Source organism: Phasianus colchicus, chromosome 7 (assembly GCF_987193195.1).
Source record: "Phasianus colchicus chromosome 7, bPhaCol1.hap1.1, whole genome shotgun sequence".
NCBI classification, from domain to species: domain Eukaryota; kingdom Metazoa; phylum Chordata; class Aves; order Galliformes; family Phasianidae; genus Phasianus; species Phasianus colchicus.
Window position 1 is genome coordinate 4,737,073 of NC_143442.1, and position 24,680 is coordinate 4,761,752.

Below are 24,680 nucleotides of genomic sequence, written 5' to 3' on the forward strand. Positions count from 1 at the left end.
TTGCTGTCACAATGGCTTTTTGGGCTGTTTTTATTTACTTATTCATTTATTTATTTCTGGAATAGTTTTTCTTGTTCAGTGACTTTTGCCATTTAATTGCACTGTCTGCTTGCTTAAATGAAAGATTTTTCTTACTGCTAAATGCCCAGATCAGGTGCCTCTAGACACCACAGTCTTGGCCTCTGTGGCTTCATAACAGTTTTCAGAAGAGATTTCCTGACTTAAAAACCTCATTAAAGGGTCAGCAACACAAAGGCAGCTGCTATTCCTGAATGCCTGTCCACTAAAATACGATCCAACCCAGTACTCTCAGAGCATTTTTCTCCTATAAATGCACTTACTGATCTTCATCCGTCCTGTTTGCTGTTCTTCATCCTCTTAAAATGACTTCACATGCATTATTTTGTATCTTTTTATGAACATTTGCCTTTTTCTTTCTGAAGCCTATCTCTATCAATCTCTATCAATGTAAATGGTGTTTTCATGTGCTTTTTTGTCTTCTTTTTTTCTTTTCTCATCTAATGCAGGAGAGAAATCGATGATGGGTATACTTCTCTATTCACTCTCTGCTTTCCATTCATTTCATAATGTCTGTCCTTCTGAGCAGATTTCAGATAGCATAAGAACAGAAATCCAGAAAAAAAAAAAAAAAAGAAGAAAAATATAAACGGTTTGTCCATATATCATTTGTCTTTTCTTGCCATTCTGCCTGCTTATTTATCCACCTGCCTATCTGAATGGACAGATCCATTCTGTGTCCTTATTGAGTAGTGAGACATCCTTATATCTTCTAATTTTCAAGGTCTTAAATTCAGCTTAATCATTTCATAAGAGACAGAGCAAGCTTTTGATACATACCTTTTAATAATAATTAGGATTGTTATTGATAAAATTAAGATAATCAGAATAAAATTAATGGTTACGGATATGGAGAACTTCTGTTTACTGAGAAGTCTGATGAAATGCAGCTTATCTCTAGAATTCATTTTAGTCTTTTAGTTTATCTTTTAGTTTACTTTTATTTGTCTTTGTTTCCTGGTGAGGACATAAGTTTCAGATTGCAGTGTTTTTTCCTCTTCCTTTTTTTCCCTGTAGATTTGTTTTTTGTTTGTTTGTTTGTTTTTTCTTTTATTAAACACCATACAGGGTAAAAGTCTCAGATTGTTTTGCTGGCCTGAAGAATAAGTGCCAGTGAACTGCTGTGCACTGAGGGGCTTTCTCTCTTGAGATGATATCTCTGTTCAACAACTCACTGAAGCTTTTAAAGGACTGATTACAGTTGGATCTGACAATCATTTGCATCTCTGTGTATGTCAACAACTGTCCTCAGATCAAGGGTGACGGAGAGATCTCCAGCTGCATGGAAACAGATGGCAAGTCACTCAAGCAGTCTTCTCAGTTGCTGAATGTAGATAAGTTGTATATCACTTTAGGTCAAAGGAAAAATACTTGTGGGAAGGCACAGTGAGAACTAGGTGAAAAAGTGAGATAACAGCTGGAAAAGCAGCTTGTTAAATCTTCAATTCCTTCAAAGCATCAATAAGTATAAAAGCATTTGGATTTTCTACTTTAATTAACGTAGTTGCTTGTGACAAGACAGCCTTCAAACAAGCATTCTAGCTTTAGAAATTTTCATCTAGTGGTTACAGCATTGCCATTTGAAAAAAAAAAAAAAAAAAAAAAGATGCAAATTTGAAGGATGACATGCTTGGCTGAATAGGAGACAAAAGAATCTGTTTCTCTTACATTCAGTACGCTGTTGTGTTGAAGCACCTGATGAAAATGATCAAACTTTGCCATACCAATGGGATGATGGAGATTGTGCTGGTTTCTCAGCATCCCCACACCACTATGTTTTGATCCTCTCAAGCTCCTGTAAAAGGAAAAAAGATATGTAGACATCATGTCTGCAAGACAGTGTGCAGGAGAGGAGAGTGGTTTTAATTACTTACAGTTTTCTAAACAGAACATGAAAAGAATTAAAACATTTGGTTGCCAGCTCTGTGTGTCTGTAGACTGCCTCTGACTTTAAAGCAGTCTCTGATAGTGAGAACTAGTTTTCATAAAACCTGGAGTGAGATGGCTGGGAAAAAAAATATATATATATAAAAAAAATAATTTTAAGCCATTTCAAAACCTGGGGAAAAACAAACAAACAAACAAACAAAAAACCACCACAACAACAACAACTACCCCTATCTTTATGAGTCAGTTTTGCCAAGTTCAGTGCAGGCATAAAATCAATTTTTCCCCATTGAAAACTGCTTTTCATTTTGTTGAATCGTAACGGGTGCATGACAGGAAGGGTGGAGTTGCCTGTCAAGGCTGAAATAACTCTTGCTGCATCACTTGTTCATGATCTAAAAGTTACCTACCTGATTATGCTACCCTTTGTTCATAGGAGAAGGGATGGGAAGTAGCAGAAGACTCCGGGCCCTTTAGGAGATTGATTATTTGTTTTCTTCAGTTCACATACGTGCTATACTTAAAGTAAATTGTGAAAAAAGTCTGGTGAAAGAGGATGATTTCTTCCAAATGAGGGTAAATAGGGTTATAAACCAGGAAAGACAAGTGATTTAAGGACCAAGAGTGTCAAAGGATAAAGCATAGTAATATAAAATGAGTTTCCTTCTGCAGGTATTTATATGACTATGGCATGTGTCCAGCACAAACCAGGTGGTGTATGAAAAGCTAAAGTGCTCTCTGCTTGCCTCTTAAAAACAAAGGAGAACAAAATTATTGTATTTACTGATCTTTACTGATGTGAGACAAGAGCTATGAACATGGACAGTGCAGATATTTAAGACATAATCAAAAAAGAATGGATTGTACAAGGGAAAGAATTGTGCTGGAATCTGTTATTTTTGCTGGGGAACAGGAGACAGTGCTTTTTGAAAGAAATAGTGTGTGGATTACAGTAGTTAAGAAAGTTATGGTGTAATGAAGAACTGAATAATCCAATAGCCAGTGTATCCATCAAGGCTGTGTAAACCTTAAGTCCACATGCCTTCTGCCCCAGGTGATAAATGTGAGCTTGCTTGCAGTGTTTTGAGGGCATTTTCACAAAATAGCAAAAGAATTTTCTTCTTATTAGTCCAATTTTACATTGAAAGGAAAAAGTGAACTGCAGCAAAACAGTTAGTGAAGATTAGTAATGGAAAACATAGGATAATTTTTATTAAAAAGGGGGAAGTGGAAAAGGATGTCAGCCTCCATAACTGAAGAAATGGCTCATGCAAAAGTCTTCCTTCATTTCGTTACAGTCTTCTTTGTATTTACTGAGATTTGTTGGGAAATGTCCATTTGGAGAGAAAAATGGTAAAATGTGCTCTGTAGTGGAATTGCTATGGCACAGGGGCTTGTGGATACTGGTGGAAACAGAAATGCAAAACTGTTCAGAAAAATGAAGTATTGGTAGTAAATAGAAGTGAGATAAAATGGGAAGTGTGAAGAAAAAAATAATAACGTGGTCCAAGAAGCCTGAGATGCTATAGTAATGCACATGAAGAAGAAAAAATGGTTTTAGTTAACATTTAGATTTCTTTCTTCAGTTATAAAAGGACACTAATTATATAATTTGCAGTTCTTGTTCAGAAAAGGGAGAGATTTACTGTGAACTGCAAGCCTTTCTATAGCCATGCAGGAGTGAAATTGACAGTTCTGCACAATAGGCCAAGCATGAATTCCATTACCTTTATGGCACGGCAGCACTTACAGCAAAACTGGCTCACGCTTTCCCAAACCAGTGTAAAAGTCAAACTGTGTAACAGGAAAGAGGATGTTCAGCACAGCAGTTAGTCATCAAATAATGGAACGCCCCTGGAAAAGAAGCTGAATGATGAGCAAAATGCTGTTCTTGTCTTGAGATCTACTTGTTAAACCAGTTAAAATCCTGGCAGCAGATGTCCAGAACTTCAGTAGTCTGACGCATCGATTCTGTGGGTGTAAAATGTATATTTTGAATAATTCATCGAGAACAAAAGGATTTTGGAAACTCAGACCAGAGTTTTGTCTTTAGGCATGCAAATATATGGATGTCTTTATTCAGAAAACGTGGCAGTTTCTTCAAGGGCTTAATTGGGAACTAAAGTTTACTTAGTCTTTGGATTGAAAATATTGCAGTTGAAGGGTGCTTGTGTCTGCACACCAGAAAATATGCCAGGGGAGCAATCTGAGCACTTACAAGATTTTGGAACTTGTACAGGTCTCTACAAATTAATTTGTAGACATATAAGTACTGTTATTATGTGTTGTAGTGACATATGTAAGACCTTACATTTTCAGCTCATTTAAATTAAGAAGAAGCTATTTTTGTAATCATTAATCAAAATCTTTCAGCAAACATTGTAGGAAAAAATCACAATGATTTTAGAATAGCTATAGATCTTGTCAGTATTTTTTTTCCCTGTTTGCTGCTTGCTTCTATTTCCTAATCTATTATCTGAGATGCTTCGCTATACTTCCAGTTTTATTTTTACCATTACAGATTTTTTGTTTGTTTGTTTATCTTTAATATCAGTACTTGGGAATGGATTCTGTAACTACTCAGAAGGCAGTGTGATGAGAAACAACTTCTTAAACTAAAATTCATGTTCCAAGACACATACAAACCACTGCCTGGAGTAAGAAGCCTCTCAACTGTAGTTTTCTGAAAGTAAATGAGAAAGGCACTTCTGTTTAAACATAAAAAAAAGTCCTTGAAATGTATTTGGATGCTAGTACAAAGGCCAGGAGGTGTACTTGTTCCCCTGATAAAGGAGAATTACCTGGAAGCATGCCCAATGTGAGCAACACTGGAGGAATTAAGATTCCAAAGAACAGATCTGAAAGTTAGAGACCATATCTGCAAGGAAAAATGGGTCCAATATTTTTACACTGTGAGCTTCAGTGCCTTTCTTTTAAGGTGTACAATAAATGCAAAACCACCCAAATCACCCCAAACCACCCGGAGGCAAAGACAACAAGAGATGGGAAAAAAGTCCCCCAACAGAACACTGATATTTTTCCTCCCCTTAAAAGCATCCAAAGGACAACAGCAGAGAAAAAGGGAAAAACATCACTTTTCAAGTGTTTGTTGTAGTAGAGAGTTCCTGAGTCTGGATCCATTCTTTATGGTGTGGGCTTCTCTTATTTTTAATGATCACAATCATGGGGAAAGCAGAAAACTTCTGTGAAAATAAACAAGAATAAAAGTTACTTCTCTCCAACTCCAATATTTACTTTATAATTGAGACATATATGTCAAAGAGCAGAATGAAGATATATTCAACCTTCTTTTAAAACTGAAACAAACTTCAGTAGCACAAAAATGAAACACCATTTCTGAAACAGTAAATTGGAGATAAATAATCATCCTGTTAACTGATGATAGGTTTAGGAAGGCATTCAAAAATTGTCACAAGAAGCAGGCAATTGCTGACAGTAAAACAAATACTGTGGGTCTGGTTTTGGTTTTTAGTCAGAGAAAAATGAAGAGTTCACTAGAGAGTGGATCTGATGGTTTTTCATCTTTACACAAGACTAACAAGGCAAAAATGGGTAGTTTGGCAGAGGCTTGGATCCCTGCAGGCTTTCTATTTCTTAACTATTATGCACATACAAACAGCTCTGCTGTGTGGGTCTGTACAGCAAATGGACAGCTCTCAAATAGACAACTGTGTTAATGTCCCTACTTCTATTATAAAACAGAGGAATACAATGAAAATTCTTCAGTCTGTTAGCGGCTCACATCCTTCTTAACCTGCAATTCATTTCTTGGCTAGGAAATAAGAAATTATATTCGGTTTCCTCTTTGCCTTAGGCCTTTGAGAACCAGCTTTAATATAGTTGCATCTCTGTAAACCCAGGTTTATCACTACTGGAGTTAATCAAAGGAAATGAACTTAAAGTCTGTGGGAGCTGAGGTGGTATCCCTACCTGGTGTGCTTTGGAAACATGACTGGCTTGAGCTATCTCATGCATTTAGGCATTGGAAGGGAAAATGGGTGTTTCTCGCAGGGCAGGACAGGCCTTTCCAATCTCAGTGTTGGGCTTAGTTGTCCAACTATTTCCTGATTTCACCCCACAAGCCTCATCTGCTCTGGATGAGACTTAAGAGCTTATGTAGATATGCAGTAGTGAAGAGGAGCAATAACAAATAGGCACAAAATTAAATGTTTATAAAAGCTCTGACTGATTTTAAAGAAAAAATATGTGGACAACATTGGCTTCTTTGAAAGGAAATAAGAGACGCTGGGGTTTAAGAAATCTTTCAAAAATCTTTCAAAGAGTAGGAAATGAGGAAGAAAGTTTTCTCTGGTAAACATATAAAGCTTGTTTTCTTTCTGAGCAGTACCTATCATACAGCAAAGCATGTTATTTGCCTCTCCAAACTACTGATTTCATGTTTCCAATAAGTAATACACGATATATACATATTTTTACCAGCTGTCCTATTTTTTGGCCTGAATGAGTTTTGGCTCACCTATGGTTGTTTGTAGGGAAGCAGAGGAGTAGGTATGCAGTGAGAGACAGGAAACAGCAATCCAAGGAGTCCAACACAACCATGCTTATTTGACGTGCACTGTGGTTTATGTGATTTTTCATTTGAAAATAAAACATTCCAGGTAATTTTATAGTTATAATCCACTGATTGAATCAAATAGGACCTTCAGTATCTGAGCAATATGAAACCCTGTAATTCTTACCTGACACTGTGTATAGCCCAAGAAATCTGTTTTTTATAGTCTTAAATTTTGTACTCAAAACAATTAAAATTGGCTCTCATCATCTCAGTGCATGACTCCATGAGAAAAAACAAGTCACACAATTTATTTTAATTAGTGGTAATTTACATTTATGTACCTGTGTACAAAATAAAAATGAATAACTCTGATTGCAAACTACCTAGCTCATTTTAAAAAATGCATGAGATGCATTTCTAAGTTACTGCAGTAAAGCTGAATTAAGCATATAAGATAATCTTTAAAATGAATAAGTAATGAAGATGTAATAATTTTTTTTTCCAAAGAAAAAAAAATAGCTCAAACACTTAGAAAGTGTTGGCCCTTTAAGCTAAATTTTCATGTAGTTTTAGAACACAGATATGCATTTTAATGGTAAATTTCCCCAAAAAATCATAAATAAAACATGCATGTAGTTGCTACCATAATCTACTAAAGAACCGTAATGTATTGCAGGAAAGATAGACTCCGTTTTTGCTGATTAAAATCAGTGTATGCTCCAATCCCTTTGTATTTTCAAAACACTTGTGTTTTATATGATTGATCTGGGTAGACGTGGGATATTTCATGTTATTTGTGATTTGACAACTATTTCTAGGATTGAATTCCAGTTCTGCTGATGCACGTATGAACTTGGTAAACTCCTTCTCAGTGCGTAGACATTTCTGAGGTTGTGTGTGCATGCATAAATGCTCATAAGATGTATGGTATTGAAGGATTTTCATCACATTTCCAGAGCTTGTTACATCTATGATACAGTAAATAACTCTTACTATTCCCTTATTTTAATAGAATTTCCACAGTCTAATGAAGAGCTGAGCTCGAACGTGATAGAATGGAACACATATAGATGGATAATATGTGTAAATGTAGTCAAACAGGTTTTAATAATGTCTGGCAGAGCTGGTATTCTGTAGAGATTCAGAGATCATTCTGTGATGCATCCAGCCATTGCATTACACCCCCGTATTGCTCTGTAACCATCTCTCTGCAGTTATCCACTTATATTTATACACTTTGAATATGTAAATATCTATAACATAAATGTTGATGTGTTACAGTATTGCTGGTATTAGGTACTTTAATTGTGTAAGTAATTAGCACTTCTTTGTTCAACTGCATTATCATTTTTCTCAAACTGAGACTCTATTAGCAACCCATTCTGTATTACTCAGAGATGTCAAGTCATTACAAGAGTTGACACAAGACAACCCTGAGATGTGTGACACTAATTAAGTAAAAATCTCCATATTAAAAATAGATTCCTTACAACTAATGTGGTATGGCCATCTTTATAAGAAAATACTCATTTCTTTCTTCAGTGATGCTGAAGTATTGCTTAAGTGTGCTGCAGTAAGTCACCAAAAATCCATTTTAAAAGCGTTTCTGTTTCTCCAAATACAAAGAATATTAATTATTTTTGCTTCTGAAAAACTGAGAGCTCTTCTTTCACTTCTTCCAGCAGCCTGCCCTGACAAATACTTCACAGTCTGTTCTCCAAAAATAGTCAGGAAATATGCATTAACAATGGTTTTGTTTAATTATAGGTACATAGAAAAATCCTTCTATATGTTTCGATGCATCATACATACAATAGCTTAGTAAAACTGTGCTTTAGTTTTTTAATTTTTAAGGACTGTAGCAAAGAACATAAATTCTCTTGCTGTCGGTGTGGGTAAGTTTTACTGCAGAAGTTGAAGCTGCGGTCACTGAGGAAGTATATAAAAATACTAAAACTCATTGAAGCATAACTATATTATGCTGGGCAGTTGTGATGGAAGATTGCAATGGTGAGAATTGTGTTATTGTTGCCTTTAATCAAACACTGCTGGCACGCTGAGTCTTGCAAGATAAGAGATAAGACTTGATTTTCCAGAAGAGTTCATGGTATGCATGTCCTCTTGTGGATTCTTCATTCTCCTCTGATACACCAATCTATTTTCTCTAGAACCAGATACTTTTATTAGTATTTTCTGACTTTACTGAGGAATTTTTTTTTTTTAATAGTTCGTTTAAGATAATGCAAGTTGATAGGCGGGTAAGCTTTGGTGTTCCTTTTACCACATTAATCTTTCTGACCATCCTTAACTATGCTTTAAAAAAAAATTATAAAAGCACGTTCTCAAGTGATTGAACCCTGAAATTGATAATTTAAGTTATTCAGTGAAAGGAAAAAATGTCCAGTGTTGTAGAATTATTGCATTAGATGGGTTTTGGCTTTATTCACAAGCATAGTCTTCAGGCAGGTGAAATTTCTATTTGAGGTAATTTTAGGATGCAAGATGCCCAGCTGCATTGAGGAACTAGATGGGTTTTGTTATTAAGAGCTGATTTTACTATTATCAGTCAGATTACTGCTTCAGTAAGTAGATTCTTCTCAGGCAAAAATCGCTTTTAAGTTGAAGTCCCAATTGTGATGGCCCCTTTGGTGTGATCAGCAGAAGAGCTGCGTTCTGACTTCAGCCCTGTCCAAGCCCATATGTGCCCAGAGGGGTTTTTGGATAATGATCTAAAGCTGAGCTATTTTATAAAGATTTTCTCTCTACCTCTTTTAGCTCTTTGTCAGCCTTTGTGTAATCTTTAACATCATTTTCCTACTTCTCTCCAGTGGCTACCAGCTACGTTGCAGTAAAAGGTATGAGTCCTGTGGCTCTGTTAATTATTTACTTATGTGTTGTGAAGGTGAGCAAGTGTCTAATATACAGAAAGCAGTGATCAGGAAAAACACAGCCAAAGGAAAAGTGTTTACTGGAGAGACGTCTCAAATACAGCTACTGTCAGAGTCATTGTAATGAGAGTATGCAAACAGTGTTCTTGTTTTTAAACAGAAAGAAGTATTTAAACAATTAAACTTAGCATATGATGTTAGGTTTTGGCTGTCTGCTGTTTGCTTTTCTCTAGTACTTACAAAAAGCACACAGATTAGAAGGAAAAGGCGTGGAACTGTAGAGTTGCTTAAACCCAATATTAGTATGCTGCATTTTGAACTGCTGCATTCATTTGTATGTAGTACTACTGCTGCTACTGAAAGTCCATCACAGGACTATAAAAATTGGAGTTTTACATGCAAGAATGGGTCTTGTTAAGCTTTACAGATGGATAACCTTTTGAACTATTTACTCTACAACAGCGCACAAATTGTAAATCATCCCTTGGAAACAAATTCCTTTTTTTTTCCTTCTTTTTTTACTGTGAGCTCTTGAATGACTAAATTAAATCTTGGCACGTGAAGTGCAGACTTAAGATCAAGGCGAATACTTGACTGCATTTGGGAAACTTAGGTTTGGATAGCTGTGTTTCTTCCTATACAAAGTGGAAAGAGCCAAAGCTCTTGAAAAGAGAGTGAGGTGGGTACAGAAAGCTGAATGTGTTCGTACTCCTGCCTTTAGGGAGAGAGCTGAGGCACTCAAAGCTGGACGTGTGTGGGGGCTGTGAATCAATATAGAGCACTGATTTCAGAGATGACTCAAAGCAAGCTTTTGATTTCTGAAGTTCCGTTCTCTCTCTTTTTTTCTTTTTTCCCTTCCCAATATTGTTTTCTACAGTCTTTAGCAACCTCACCTCTTATGTTTAAAGTTATCATAGCATGCAGTAGATATGCTCATTCATTTGCACATTTGCAGTCCTACTCACTGCTGCTGTTCTCTTGGTTCAACATTATTTTGGAAAGGATATACTGTGTTTTTGAGATCAGAGATTGCAGCTATTATTCTGCCGCCAGTAGCACAATACTTAGCCTGCTTTCTTCTTTCCAATTGTCTATACCTCAGCATAAGTGTTTATTATTATTCTCTTATGGACAGCTGAATGCCTAAGCTAGTTGAAGGTTACTTCAAACTTACTGTCAGACTTTGTGGATGAATAAAGCACAAGAATAAGTAAGAGAAACAGTGAATGAATAAGGGCTAACTTATGATACAAAAGCCCTTATTAAATATGAAGACCTTTGCATATATGTATACCAGAGAATAAAAGTTTTAAGTAATTTCCATAAGTTTATGCTGGTATTTTAAAGTCTTGGTATTTAAATTGTAGATTTAGTTGTGCTAAAGGTATGATGTCTGTGTAAGAATGAGCTCTTCAGGCAATTATTGTACCATGGAATATGATGTGTGTTTATTTTGAACTCAACACATCAACCTACAACTGTAGGAAATAAATCTGTAGTATTCAGCCTCTTGAAAGTTTTCAGACATTATTATGAAAATTATGAAGAATAGTCTCACATTCACATTGAGTTCTAGTTTTTCCACAAAAACAGCATCTTATTTTGGCCAGAATTTGGCCCTAAGCCCTAAATATCTTGTCCTGGTGGGGCCAGAAACATCTCATCACTTCGTGATGTTGTAATTTCAGGTTCTGTAAAAGATAAGCACTTCTTAAAAATCTAGTTACTGACAATGAAATGGACAACAAGAAAATGAAAACACAGTATGGGAGACTTTGTAATACCATACCAGAAGTTTCATGTTTGGCTGCATGTGGCAGGTGGTTTCTTATTGTCAAGAGCTATGTTAAAGAATAAGCAATCAATCAATACTTCAATCTCACAAAAATCCTATACTGCACTTCAAGTACACAGTAGAAATGGTGTGGCAGCAATGCTACAGAAGTGAGTTAAGGGAGGCTGGGGGGGGGGAGGGGGTACAGGACTCATAATCCTACAAGTGTGGTTGACAAACCATACACTGTATTGTGTTATGGTGGAGTACTTTCATCTTAGCCTGTATTTATGCAGAGAGATCTAACCAGTTGCATGGATTATTCTTTTTTATGGGCCCTTTTGGCTTAATTACAGTCATTAATCAAATGCATTCATCAATACTTCAGAGCAAATCTTAGTAGTTTCTATGCTAAAATTTCAGTAGAGGAATATGTGCTGCAGTCACAGCAGGAGAAGTCATTTTGGACAACTCTGAATTTGCATCATTACAAATATTATCTTTGGGTCACATTCTGTCCACTGCTGGATTGCTGCTTGAAGTGGGCACCAGGGCAAAGTTCTTTTTCCAGAGTTCCCACCCACACAGCACTGAACCAGCAGAATAAATTCTGTGTAGGTAGTTGCTCACTGTCAAGGCAGCTGATGTACAACACAGATGTGAATTTTGAAGACATCTCATGATTTGGAATAACTGTTTCTTGTGGCTGAGGATAGCTCAGGGTTAGAGCTGCTAGAAAATTGCTGGATTTCCAGTAAATTAAATGCTTTGTTATAAAAGGGATGTGCCACTTTTCTCTGCCTCGTCTGTTATTTAAAATTGCAAGCTGCTACCTGCTTACCTGAAATGTTGTAAGAAAAAACCTCTCTTAAATCTGTCCTGAGAAAGGCAAAGGTGAAAACACCAAACTCAGACCTAGCAGCTGTGCTGCATTTTTTTAAGCAGTTGTCATTTATGAGCATCTTTAAATGAGTCTGAAAGAAGTGAGGGTTTGTTTTTGACTAGAGTAAATTTTTATAGACATTGAATTTGTGTTAAGCATTATAGCATGCCTCCTTCTGTCTGACTATCTCTATAGGCTTTGCCAAATATCTTTTATTCATAGTCTGTAACTGTGGAGTTAGCATTGAATGTTGTACCTTAAATTAAATTTGGATGATGTTTCTAGAAAGAAACATACACAATGAAATGTTCATCCATAATTTTTGCTGATGAGGAAACATTTTTACCTTGCTTGCGATAACAAAATCCAGTGGAAATAATCAGCTTGAACATTCTCAGTTGCATCGCCTAGTTAGAAATTTAATATAGCATGAGCATGAAGCAACACAGGTAGAGGTTGGTTATAAATACGCCTCAAGACCGATTCCATATCAAATTGCATGATAAAATGTCTCTGCTAGTTTTTGCAGTAGGCTTCTATACCTTCTCATGGTGTGTCTTTGGTGTAAAAGCAGAGGTTGTGTGGGATCGATTCCATGCCCTGCTGCTGGAGGACAGCCCAAGGACTCTTCTCAGCCCCTGTGGAAGGAAGGACACTTGGACTGAAGAGCCATTAGCTAGATTCACTGTATAATGCACAGGTTGGGCAAAACCACAATGCAGCGTGTTTGTCATTCTTCATCACATGCTCCAAAAGTAGTCTGAGCTTTGGCATGGTGTGACCAAATCAGAAATGGTCACTCTGGTACAATAGCCAAAGGCATCTGGATCTGAAATCATTGTCCTCCTGCTGTCATCCTGACTTCTCCCAAGGCCCAGCATGGGGAAAGTAACAGTGACACACATCCCTGTTGAGTCAGAGCTTGGTGCCCTCACTGGGCCTGATCCTGACCTGCACCCACCGTGGGCTGACTGGCTACATATTCTGTTTCCTAAGTGTGAATTTATAGAGCTGAGCTGTTCCTTCCATCCTCCCCACCCAGTATGTGTCGATGTGGTATGAGTGAAGCACAGGGATGCTGTATTACCATAATTACAGCCACTGCTTTTGACTATTTTTTCACCAGCCTGCAAGGCTAGGAATTATTGTGTCTTTTGAAGGGAAGAAAAGACAACATCCGTCTTTTATATTCTCAGCATTCTTGCACTGATGTAAAATACACCGAGATTATTTTGAAGAAGAACACTTTAAAATTTCTTTTCCCAAAGTTCACTTGATAAAACTGCCAGAAGTGGCTGTCTACTAAAGGAAAAGGGGAGAGGAGTAAACATGATAAAAAGCTGCTCATCTTTATTTGCATAAGGTGGCTCAGAAAGTGTAGCAGCAGAGTAGAATTCCATAGGAAAAGGATGTGCTCCATTGAAGGCAGAGCAACATGCAGTGTTGTTTAGCTAAGTGGGTTTTTCTGTTGTTGTTGTTCAGTGAAGATCGTGGGTGAGTGGGGCAGCTCTGAGACTTGGGACATGCAGTCTTACTTCATTGATGGCATTGGGTAACTGGGGCCTGGTACCTTTTAGAGTCATTTTACAGACATTTCTGCTTCTTTTGGACTGAAGTCACTTCCTTATGTAGGTCAGTTGGGCAAAAGATATTGTATCTCAATAGCATCTAGTAAAGAAACACAGAGTATATATGAATTTATCTTAATCACTGTAAGAAGTCATTCATTTCTAATCTTGACCTTTTTATTTTCACAAGTGATGCACTAAATCTGTCTTGAAAGCAAAACACAGCAAGCAGTATTTCAGTTTCCCATCCGACTATTGCTCCTGAAAGAAATGTAATTTAGGAAGCCCCGCTCCTATTGATTCTAAGTTAGAGGATGTATTTTAAATTGCAGTATATTTGTGTCCTGAAGGAATCTTTGTATTTTAAAAGAAAAGACATAAAGTCAAAATGAAATACCAAAATCTTTAGCTTATCAGATTTTCTCCTAGTGAGATTTTAAATGTTAATTAAGAGAATCATTATTTTCACTCATTATTTTTAGAAGAAAAGCACATATGCTTATGTTTTTTTTTGGTCTGGGACTCGGATTTTCTGTTTGATCAGGAATGCTGAAAGCACTCTAGCAATCTGCCATGGTTTCCATAGTTCATAGGTCTAAGGAATTTTTTATGAATGTTCACTTTTTAAAGAAAAAGTCTTTTTCTTTGCCTCGTGCTCTATTCACAGTGGCTCTAAAGCAATTAATAAACAAGCTGTAGCAGGCCAATCAGATCATTGATTTGCTTTTGTTACATTGTAGGTGCCTTTGAGTCCTCATGGAACTGAGAAGGGAATCAAATGGAATGTTTCAGTTTTGTATGGCCTCTCTGACACTGAGCTCATGGCTGCTCTCTGTTGCTTTATTTTGGTTTTTTGAGAGCCCTGCAGAGTGAGGCCAGTACTGGTGGAAGTAGTCAGGTACAGCAGTGAGCTTTGTGTGCGTGGGATGCTTCTCGGGATGATCTGTCCTACCTCCAGGGAAGGGAGAAAAGAAAGAAAGAAAATGCCAAAAAGCTAAGCATAAACAACACCAAAAAACAAAACCCCACCCCATGTTCCTGTGTACAACTGGAACAGGATAGAGCTGCATTGCCCCCACTCTATGCTGCCTTGCCTCTCTCCTTCTCAGCAGGTTTTCTTAGTACTGTCTTCATGCCTGAACACTTAGGACAAGTTTTGGTCATCTCTCAACTATCTTGTTATCTTGAATTTTAACAGAAAACATAGGAAAAATATGTTATTGGTGAAGAATTTTAATGTCTGTACATTTTCTCAGCACTTACTTAACCTAAACCACAGAGGGAATAGTCGTTTCCTTTATTTTCATTCAGAAGCTATTTAAACCCTTTATCTTAGGAATACAGTTTTTCTGAAAAACTGTAGATCATGTTTATAATAAAAATGATGCCCTCAGACACCATGCATTCATCCCTGTGTGCATTACATTTTTATCCCACCCAGCACCCAGCTTCTCCATTAATCAGCGATATGGGAGGCAGGGATGTGTTCAGAGTCTTTCCTGTGAGCTTTGGTTCTTTTGTGTGCCTGTTCTGAATGATGGGCAGCCTACTGATGGACAAGACAGCAGTGAAAGTTTTTACTTCGTATCTTTGCAGTGGAGCAAGTTTTTTAAGTTAACATTTTTATTTAGTGGGCCATGCTAAGAACTATCTAAATGTGTTTAAAAATCCTAAATCCCCTCTGGAGTTTTGCTTTGTTTTGTCTTGCTAGCTCCAAGAGGCATGATCTGCCAGCACTGAGCTTTTCCCAGGGAGAAAGCAGCTTTCAGTTTCTCTCTGTTCCTTCTGCCCTTCATCTCAGAGCTAGCTCCTTGCAGAAGGTGAAAACAACTTGCACTTAAGCACAGTGCATCCTCGGTTATATTTCCCCTGAGGAATGGTACAAGCTGTCAGTTTAGCACAGACCCAAAGCTCCAATGCGAGCAGTCAAGGAGGTTCAAGTTGCTTCCTGGCAATTTCCACACTTCTGTGTAGCTAGTTATATACCACACATAAGTTATGAGTCATCCTCTAAATGAGCTACACCCTTCAGACTTCCAAATATCCTCTGGTGTGTGTTAGAAGCCCAAAAGTCCATATCATGAGAAATTACATAGTTGGCTGTTCGTGTGTCCATTTGTTTGTTTGTTTATTTATTTATTTATTTTAATGGTCAAAATCATCACCAAGAGAAAAACAGAAGAGCCTCAAAAATCCTTGTACTTAACTGTTCAGAGTCAAGGAGCTGATGTCCCCAAGAGAGCAACCACAGCATCCTTGTTCTCTCATCACTGTCATCCCATGCTGTGTGATTTCAAGCAGCTTTCTGGGATGGAGGGGCAGTTTCTCTGCTCCAATGCAGCCATAAATATGGAGCATTGTCTAGGGAGCCTGCTTTACCTCTCGGGAACCAGCTTTAACAGAAGGTCTAGGTTATCTAGAGTGGTCCCTTCCAACCCCTACAGTCTTTTGATTCTGTGATTTGTATGTATTTTCATAGAGAGCTAAGATTATCTATATAGCAATGCAGTGAATATTAATACTAAGATATTCTTGTTATGAGCATAGAAATCCTACACAATGGTTCACAAGGCAATTGCACAACTATCACACTGTAATGTTTGTAAAATTTTATTTTAGCATATGCGAAATTTAATATGAAAAACACCAATATTTTATCACCTGCATTTTGGGAAGTAATCCTCTCTGACCCACTGATTTCTTTTTAATTACACTAATCTTTACTTGATGGTTTTAATTTTCCAAACTACAGCAGTGAGGATGCACTAAAAAGCTTCAAAGTGAATTAATACATGGAGTGTTGCCCTTAGCCTCCAAGTGGAAATAGCGCGCGATGTAGAACTCTTTTTTTCTTTTTTTTTTGCATTGTTGCAGATACAAAAGTCTCTGTAATACATTTTCTGTGTCTGTTTTTAGGTCCCGAAGAAGCAGATTTCAAATGCCCTCTGAATTACATGACCTGCATTGGTACAAACAAATGCGTTCACTTGTCCCAGCTCTGCAATGGTGTTTATGACTGTTCTGATGGGTACGACGAAGGAGTGCATTGTCGGGGTGAGTAGATTTGCTGAGTAAAAAATGCTTTAACTTGAACAAATTTCAATCAGTAGACTTACTATTAGGCCATAACTGTTGATGACCATTAGCTTGACTCATGTTCAAAACCAGAAATTCGAGAACAGCTTCTGGGACTTCTACTAGAATCAAATGTAACAATATTCAGTAAAAGGTAATAGGAGTATGCTATAGTTCAGAAAGTTAAATTAGAATTTGAAAGTCCATTGGACAGATTTCCAGAACTATCATAACAAAACCCGAGCCCACACCAAAAATAAGCAAAAATAAAATAAATAAATAAAATTAAATAAGGAACAAAAAGTGCTGTCTAGAATTAATCAGTGTAATACTGCTGACTTCACAAAACTACAAATAGTAATTTTTATATAGCTGGGTGAGGATACAGGTTGTCATGCAATATATGACAATTCTTATTCACAGTGATGGGAATCATTTCTTTTCTTGAAGGCTCTACTTTTCTATTGCTCGCTCAACAAGCATTACAGAAAATGAACGTTTGTGTCAGCATATTGATTTTAGCACTGGTTCCAGTATCCAAAAAGAAATCAAACTAGCCACAGCAGTACTTGACTCCTACTGAGGCTTTCTTATGTTGCAGATGTGGGCTTGTTTTTGGAGAAGAGTATTTATGATCTCAATGATTCATATATTTCTATAAATTGCTCTGGATTGTGACAAAGGATTAAAAACTGCCCATGCTGAGTAATACCGTATATATATACATATATACATACATATCTAATATACTGTAACTATTTAAATTAGGGGAATAAAAGAATCAGAGAAAGAAATAGACTAAAATCCTATGTAAGTGTAAATTAAGTGTTTTGTTTGTTTGTTTGTTCCATATGTAGCAATTTGTGGCCAGTACTTTAGAATGGAGTATGAGAAAAAGTCACTTGTCTCCATTCATCCCCCTTTAATTTGTGCTCCAACCAGCCTTGTGATGTTCACATTGATTCCCACTCCTTTCTTTATTACCATAAATGAATATGAAAACTTCCCACTGGTAAAATTAACGTCTGCTCTGATAAATTATGATAGCATTTAGTAAAACATATAAAATGTAAACATTTGATCCCAGAGCACACATATGATGAAGTTCTTTTATAGATATTTCTATTAATGTCATAGGTGGTTAACAACTCATTCATATTTTGTAGCAATTTCCTAACATCTGTCACTAATATGTCATGATGTTCCTGTGTATCAGAAATTTGAATGCAATACCTTTGAATGGAGAACTGTTGAGTCATTCCGTTGCTGTATTTTCTAAGTGCTGAATATATAAGTGATATGTTTAGATCATCAGTGTGGACAAAATTGGTGAAGTTGTCCCAGAAACCTAGCTGAGTAGTTACTTTTTCCTGGTATTAGTAGCAAAAATGGCATTCAAGTTATGTTCTTCTTTAATTAACATTATCCATGTGATATTTTTGATCGACCAAGGGGGAAACAGCAGTTTTAAACGTGGAATTGCAAAGAGCTCGCTTGGTCACAGTCCTGTGTTAAACGTTTTACTAGGGACGCTGGTTGTACTCTGTAAATAAGAAGTGGTCTATGCACCAGGCCACAAACTCCTGATTCAAGGCATGGAGCACATGATTATGGCAAAGACATTGCAGTGTGCAGGTCACAGTTCCACAAGGGTGAAGGCTTCTAATAATGCTTAAGAACTATTGGAGCATAAACATTCTGTAACTGGAACTATTTTAATTTCTTTCTCTACACTTAATATTCTTTTGTTCATTCATTATATTACGATCTTTGAGAGATATTCAGGCCTGCACCTTTCTCAGGGATGTAAAAATATGATTGTATCTGCAGTGTGAAATGGTAATGTATGTGAAATTTCAAGGAAATAGTAGTAAATACAATGACATTCCTTTCTCATCATCTTTTATTTCAGGCACATATGCATTTTTTGCTGGCAAATGTAATGCATAAATTCAGGAGGGGTTGTAGCAGTATGAAATAAAAAATGTTTTATTATGTATAGCTGTTTCACATTATGTGTTCCAATGTCCTTCAGAGGAGAAGGGGTCCTTAGTTCACTGAAAATGAAACTCACAGCATGTGTAAGCAGTAAAACATTTGTATCTGATCATTTTGGTTTCCTAGCTATTTTTTTACTAATTGAAAAATTCTTTAGAGGTGCTGGAAGCATAAACGAGTGCTCAAAGTATACACTTGCCTCTTGTTTGAAGTGTAGTTTGGGGCTGATCAACGTTCTTAGACTCAACTTGGTGCCTGGTCAGGGAGATAAGTGCACTGGCTATTTGGAGGCTTGACAAAGCTCAGGTAAAAATTACTGATGCCAAATCTAGAGCCAGGCTTGAGTAGTTCTGGGAGAGGAGTGGTTCGAAGCTGTTCTTGTCAGTGAAGCTTTTTACTTTAGCACATTTCTTCATGTTTCTTCCGAGGGCCAGATCTCTATTTCTGTTACATTTTCAACCACTTTTAAAGCTCAGCCAAGCAACACGCTGAGATTTCTTGTGCCACAGGGGAGCCGCCAAATTACCGCAAGCTGAACTATTTGAGCTCAGCATGTTTTCTTCCCACGCTTCATCCCAGCACACCACGCTCATGAGCTTGCCTAGGGCTTTGCCAGTATGGGACTGGAACTGGCTGCGGTCAGCTACCGCAGGGGTCCTATGCCTTCACATTGCTCCAGCCTCAGCTTCTGTGGTTTTCTGAAGGTGAAAATACCTCATTCTTTTCTGAAGGTTTTAGGAACTGCTTAGACAAATACCCAGCAAGGATAGGAAGACGGAGTTACTTGGCCTTGAGTTGGTAAAAGATTAGATATATCCTTAAGGTAATTTTTAGAGAATTACAGTCACATTCCTATGAATCTTAGAAAGAGATTTTAATAGGGCTGCAGAGGTGATCTGTGCAGTTCTATAAATCTGTACTTTTTATATAATGGCAAGAAATTGGAGATGATATGCCACAATTAGTTTTTTCTCTGATTTAGAGCTATAGAAAACAAGGACTTCTACAGAATATAGAAATGCCCTTTTTTCACTTAATTAGCTTAAGAACTAAGCTATTATTAATAGTGAAGGAATTATTATGCTAAAATTATGGACATTTCAGCCAGCAAATACTACAGGATTACTGGAAGAAAAAAAAAAAAAAAAAAAAGCTAGCACAAATAGTCTGAAAATCTTTGGCTTTGTGCCAATCTATCATAAAATTGAACACTTTTGGAACAATTACCAAGGAACAAAACTGACAGAAATAACAGGGGCCCAGGTAAGAGCCCAGTGCGATTACACACTGATGCTCTGACATTAAAGGTGAAGTATGTTTTGCATCACACTGCAGCGTCCATTACATGGTGATGGGCTCTGTTATGGGAATACTGCAGCAAGTTTATCCCTCGTAGCTGGCAAGACAATATAACAGCTTTAACAGCCTATGTGTACAGTTCTCCAATGGACACATTAACAATAAAGTACATGGGGACCTCATTAAATAGTCTTCTGTCAAAGCTATGATGTGGGTTAGGCTCTGTGCTTTTTGGTTTGAGGACAGGCAAGGCAGTGCTTTGGGGAGAGAAGGGGAAGAGGAACACTGGAGGGAAAATCTGGAGGTTTGCTCATGTACTAACCTCTGAAGTATAAGCGGTGAACAGGTTTTTGAGGACGCTTCCATTCCAATTGCTGCTACTGGTCAGCTCTCACTAGTATCTGCCCAGTATGCCGTATGTGAAGTGCCAAAGATGCTGTCCTGGGACTTGGGGAGCCCACAGTGAGCATGCGTTGCTCATCCTCCTGGCTCTGGGTCACAGCAGTTCCTCTCACAAGCCAGAGCTGCATGAAACGTGCAATCTTTACCTATTTGTAATACTGAGTATTCAATCAAATATTGAAATTAATAGTAAGAGCAGGACTGCGGCATCTGTTAAAGCCCTTGCTATTTTGAGATTCACCATCAAGAAATTGCCTGCATGTTTCCCTGCCTACCTTACCTGATCCCAGTAACAGGACGAGCCTGGGCAGACAGGACAATCTGCATTACATTTGGAATAACATCTTATGAAAATAATTTGGGAAAAACAATTGATATATTAATTGGGTGTAAACCAACATGCTTTTATAGGCTGATTACAAATAAGAAAATATAGGACAGATCACAGGGGTCTCTTGGTGTACTTTTAAAATTAAAGCTAGAAGTGTAACTGAACTTCACTGAGATCTGATAGAATCCTTTTTGGATTACTTAGATCTTTGTTAATTGGGATCTGAAGTATAGTTTCTAGTCTTTAGAATGTACAAAGATAAACTCTGGATCATTTAGCATTAAAAAAAACCCTGCAAAACACAAATACAAAGCATTTAACCAAATAACTGAAATGTTTGCAGCAGTCTGTAATCAGGGTATTACTTTTCAGGTTAGACTTTTTGAATCCATTGTTACAAGAAGAAGATTAATGCTGCTTCTATTGAATCATGTATTCACTCACTTCTACAGCTGGAACACCGGGAAATTCCAAGTAGCTCTTACCAGAGGCAAAAACACACATTCAGAATTTTATGGGTTCTTCAGACCTTTCAAGAATGAGAAATTACAAAACTAAATGTTTCAATGTTATGAAGATACATTCAGATCCAAATCTACCTGTTTTGCTTTTTTCTTTCTTTCCCCCCACTTTTCCTTTCCCATGACGTAGTGTTTCAAAGTCCAGAATTGTAAATGTTCCCAGCGTTTTCTCATGAGACCTTTCCTGTGCACACCTGCAAAAGAAATCTCTGTAAACTCATTTGGTTTATTCTGACAAGCTTGAAATCACTCATCGTCCTCTAAGACTGTGATGTACAAAGTGTCACATCAGGTTACTGAATCCTTGAACCCCCAGGAAATCTCACATGTTCCTGATGTACCGGCAGGGCTGCTGAAACCATCAGGTAATGCTCAAAATTATTCCCTCTGCAACCACTCTGCATTTTGTATCAAGCTTTTCACTTCTGGTTATAAGACAGAAAAGAGAAAAAAGAATAGGCACTAAAAAAAAGATGATCATAGGTAGTCTTGCTTTGGAACAGAGCTGGTAGTAAATAACTGCATTTGTCTGGGCAAAAGCTTATCTTGCATTGTTGGGGTTTATTTTGTCTCTTTCTCATTTTACCATCCAACTATCCAGTTCCTTGTACGCTATTCTCTTTCTCATCTTTTTACCTTTATGCAGTATGATGTGGCTCATTGAAATTACCCAAGGTCATTTAGTCTGTTCTGCTGTCAAGAGGAAGAAGGCATGGACTTGGTGATTTAATAACTTTCTATCACAAAATCCTATTGCAGCGAAGCAAATTAAAGGTGGCTGGAAGGGGGAGGAGAGCAGAGGAAGGAATTTGAGTGATGCAATTTCATTCCACCTTTTATGGGCTATTGCTAAAGAGATGTCTCAGGCCAGAGTACACAAATGAACACCATAGTTAAGATGTCATTATTATCAGTATAGTACACGATACATACAATTTAAAAGTTTCACCATATGTGATAATAATAATATGTGATACCAGATCATTAAAAAGCATAGGATGCAAGCTGTGTAGAGTTTTGTGATTCTGTACATTGAAAGAGCGATGCACGTTTTGTCTGCTCCCAATCAGTAATTTCAAGTTGCACTGTTTATTTTTTTTTGTGAGAAAAAAAGATGGATAATGTTACTTACTGGCAAAACAAAAGCTTGGTTAGCTACAGCCTCCCTCAATATAATTGCTGACTAGCTTTCCTGATAAGCAAAAAATGGTTTTAAATACATACACATTCTTCAAGGTTATGGAAGCCATTTTTGCAGTGGGAAACACACTCTTGCCTGTTTGAACCATGGAGTTCTTTCTCATCTTTCTTATATGACGGGATTAAAGATTATAACTCCAGTATTTTAGTTTTTCTATGGTTCTATTGCCAAGTAAATGCATAAAGCTTAACAGACATTAATGTCTTATATTTTAAACTAGATCATAGTAGTTGAGCAAACCAGATAGCTGGCATGGTTGAGAGCTGGCTTACACAATCTTGATGAGAATAGCTCCAGTCAGTGCAGCAGGAGCATGCAATGGAATGATCTGAGAAAGCTTTGTTCTACATCCATGGGATTTAGGTTAAATGCTCTTTGTTGTTGCTTGCTATCGAAAAAAGAAAACTGACATTCAAACTCTTATAGTAAGCATCCAATTTTCAGTATTCAGTTTCAGTTTTAAGAATTTTAATTATTTTTCTCTTCATCAGTGTGTATTATTACTTAATAAATTTTCTTGTTACAGCCAGTAACATTCTTTAAGGAGTTATCTCACATAACATGTATGTATATCTGTGTGTGTGTGTAAAATTATATATGAAAATTAATTACAAAGTACTTTTATTTAGATAAATACTTTAGGAATAATCTCTATATTAGGAATTCTGCAGCAAAAAGCCCTGAAATTCATAAATTCACTCTGTGAGCAGGAATTAGAGCTGCTACTTGGCTTCCAGTATTTCACATCACAGAGTATTTCTTCAATTCATCTTCAAAACATAGACGTGGAGACAGCTTTCCAGTGAGGAGATACTAGGGCCCTGACACCAAGTGCATATAGAACTGTAGTAACCTTGAGGCACTGGGAGAATGATGGCAAAAGGTTTCTCATCTGCTTAGGAGGAAAAGGAAGGTATGGTTTACTGAAATCTTATACTTTTTCCAGTTTCTGCTTGAGGTTTTTTTGTTTGTTTGTTTTTCCTTTTTCAGTATGCATCTTTTGGAGTATATGGGAACTTTTAAATTTGTACCTACAGAGTAAGAATTCGGTTAATGTTTCTTATATGTTTCTTATATTAATTATAAAATTATATCTGATGAAGAAAACCAGGTAGGAAGCAGCCAACCACCAATGAAGTCATCACTATTAAATTTCCATAGATTCTTTCTCTAGTGACATTTTTTGCGTATTCATTGCTCATATCAACAGAATTGTAAAGTAAGTGAGTAACCTGATGTTTGAAGTCAGAATGAAAATTAAGTTTAAGGTACATTTGATGAAAAACATGGCTTTGGTCTCCTTAAGTTTATTCATAGAGCTGACCTAAATTTACAGAATAGTATCAAATGGAAAATAGAAAGGAAGAAAGAAAAGAGCAAATTCCAGGGCTAGCATCACGTAATTTGTCAGAAGTGTAGTTGTCAGTTTTCTGCCCCAGGAGCCCTCAGCCAAGCTAAATTATGAGACTTGGTTTTAAGTTTTTTCCCTCCCTGCCTGAGGGGATTTGACTTCCCAGCTCCTTATCTTCCCAAGATGAATAAACAAACGAGCAAACTACAAGATGTTCTGTGTGGGGGATACAGCTCCTCCTCATGGCGCTCCTCACTGACATAAACAGTAAAACATTTATTATAACAAATACTTGGAGCTCCAGCTGTGTTTATTATATTTCTTTCCCATGGCGAAGAGTCGGTCTTGTTTTTCAGTTAGTTCTGTCTTAGCCATTATTTGTATATTACTAACCAAAATGGTTTAATTCTGTTTGTTGGGGTAAATGTACTCCCACTTGGCATACATATATGCTCCTGTGTGGCATCCGCTTTCCAGGCCATATCTATACAGTGTATATCTGAGAACTTGGAGGCATCATTTTGAGGCCACGCACTGAATCAGACAGCAATCTTCAGCCTCTACTCAGTGTTGAAGCACTTTGGAGCTCTCTGGGGAAGGCTGGTCTCCTTCCCTGCTGACATGCTGCCTGTCGCACTGCGTATTCACATGCCTCTGGAGAGTGATGGAATGAAAAGGACATCTCAGGGCAGTGGATTTAGGGCACTCCTGGAAAAAGGAGTTCAAATGCCTCTAAATTGTGCAAAGATATGAACATGTTTCTCTTGGGTCCACTGCCTTCCTTCCCTTGAGAATAAAAGAGAGACAAATTGAAACAAGTAAAGGTTTCATTCAAACAGTTCTTACCCTTTCTTTCCTGCTTTTCAGTAGCTAGAAAGCATTGTCTA

The 24,680-nt window shown here is 37.2% G+C and overlaps 1 protein-coding gene across 3 annotated transcripts in view; it reads left to right on the top strand.

The window, feature by feature from the left end:
• LRP1B (LDL receptor related protein 1B) overlaps nt 1-24,680 on the top strand; it is a 591,311-nt gene that overhangs the window by 225,800 nt on the left and 340,831 nt on the right. For all 3 annotated transcript variants that reach the window (XM_090143529.1, XM_090143530.1, XM_090143531.1), the window contains exon 3: nt 16,532-16,669. In XM_090143529.1, coding sequence (XP_089999655.1) covers nt 16,532-16,669 — 138 coding nt within the window. The remainder of the gene's footprint in view (nt 1-16,531; nt 16,670-24,680) is intronic.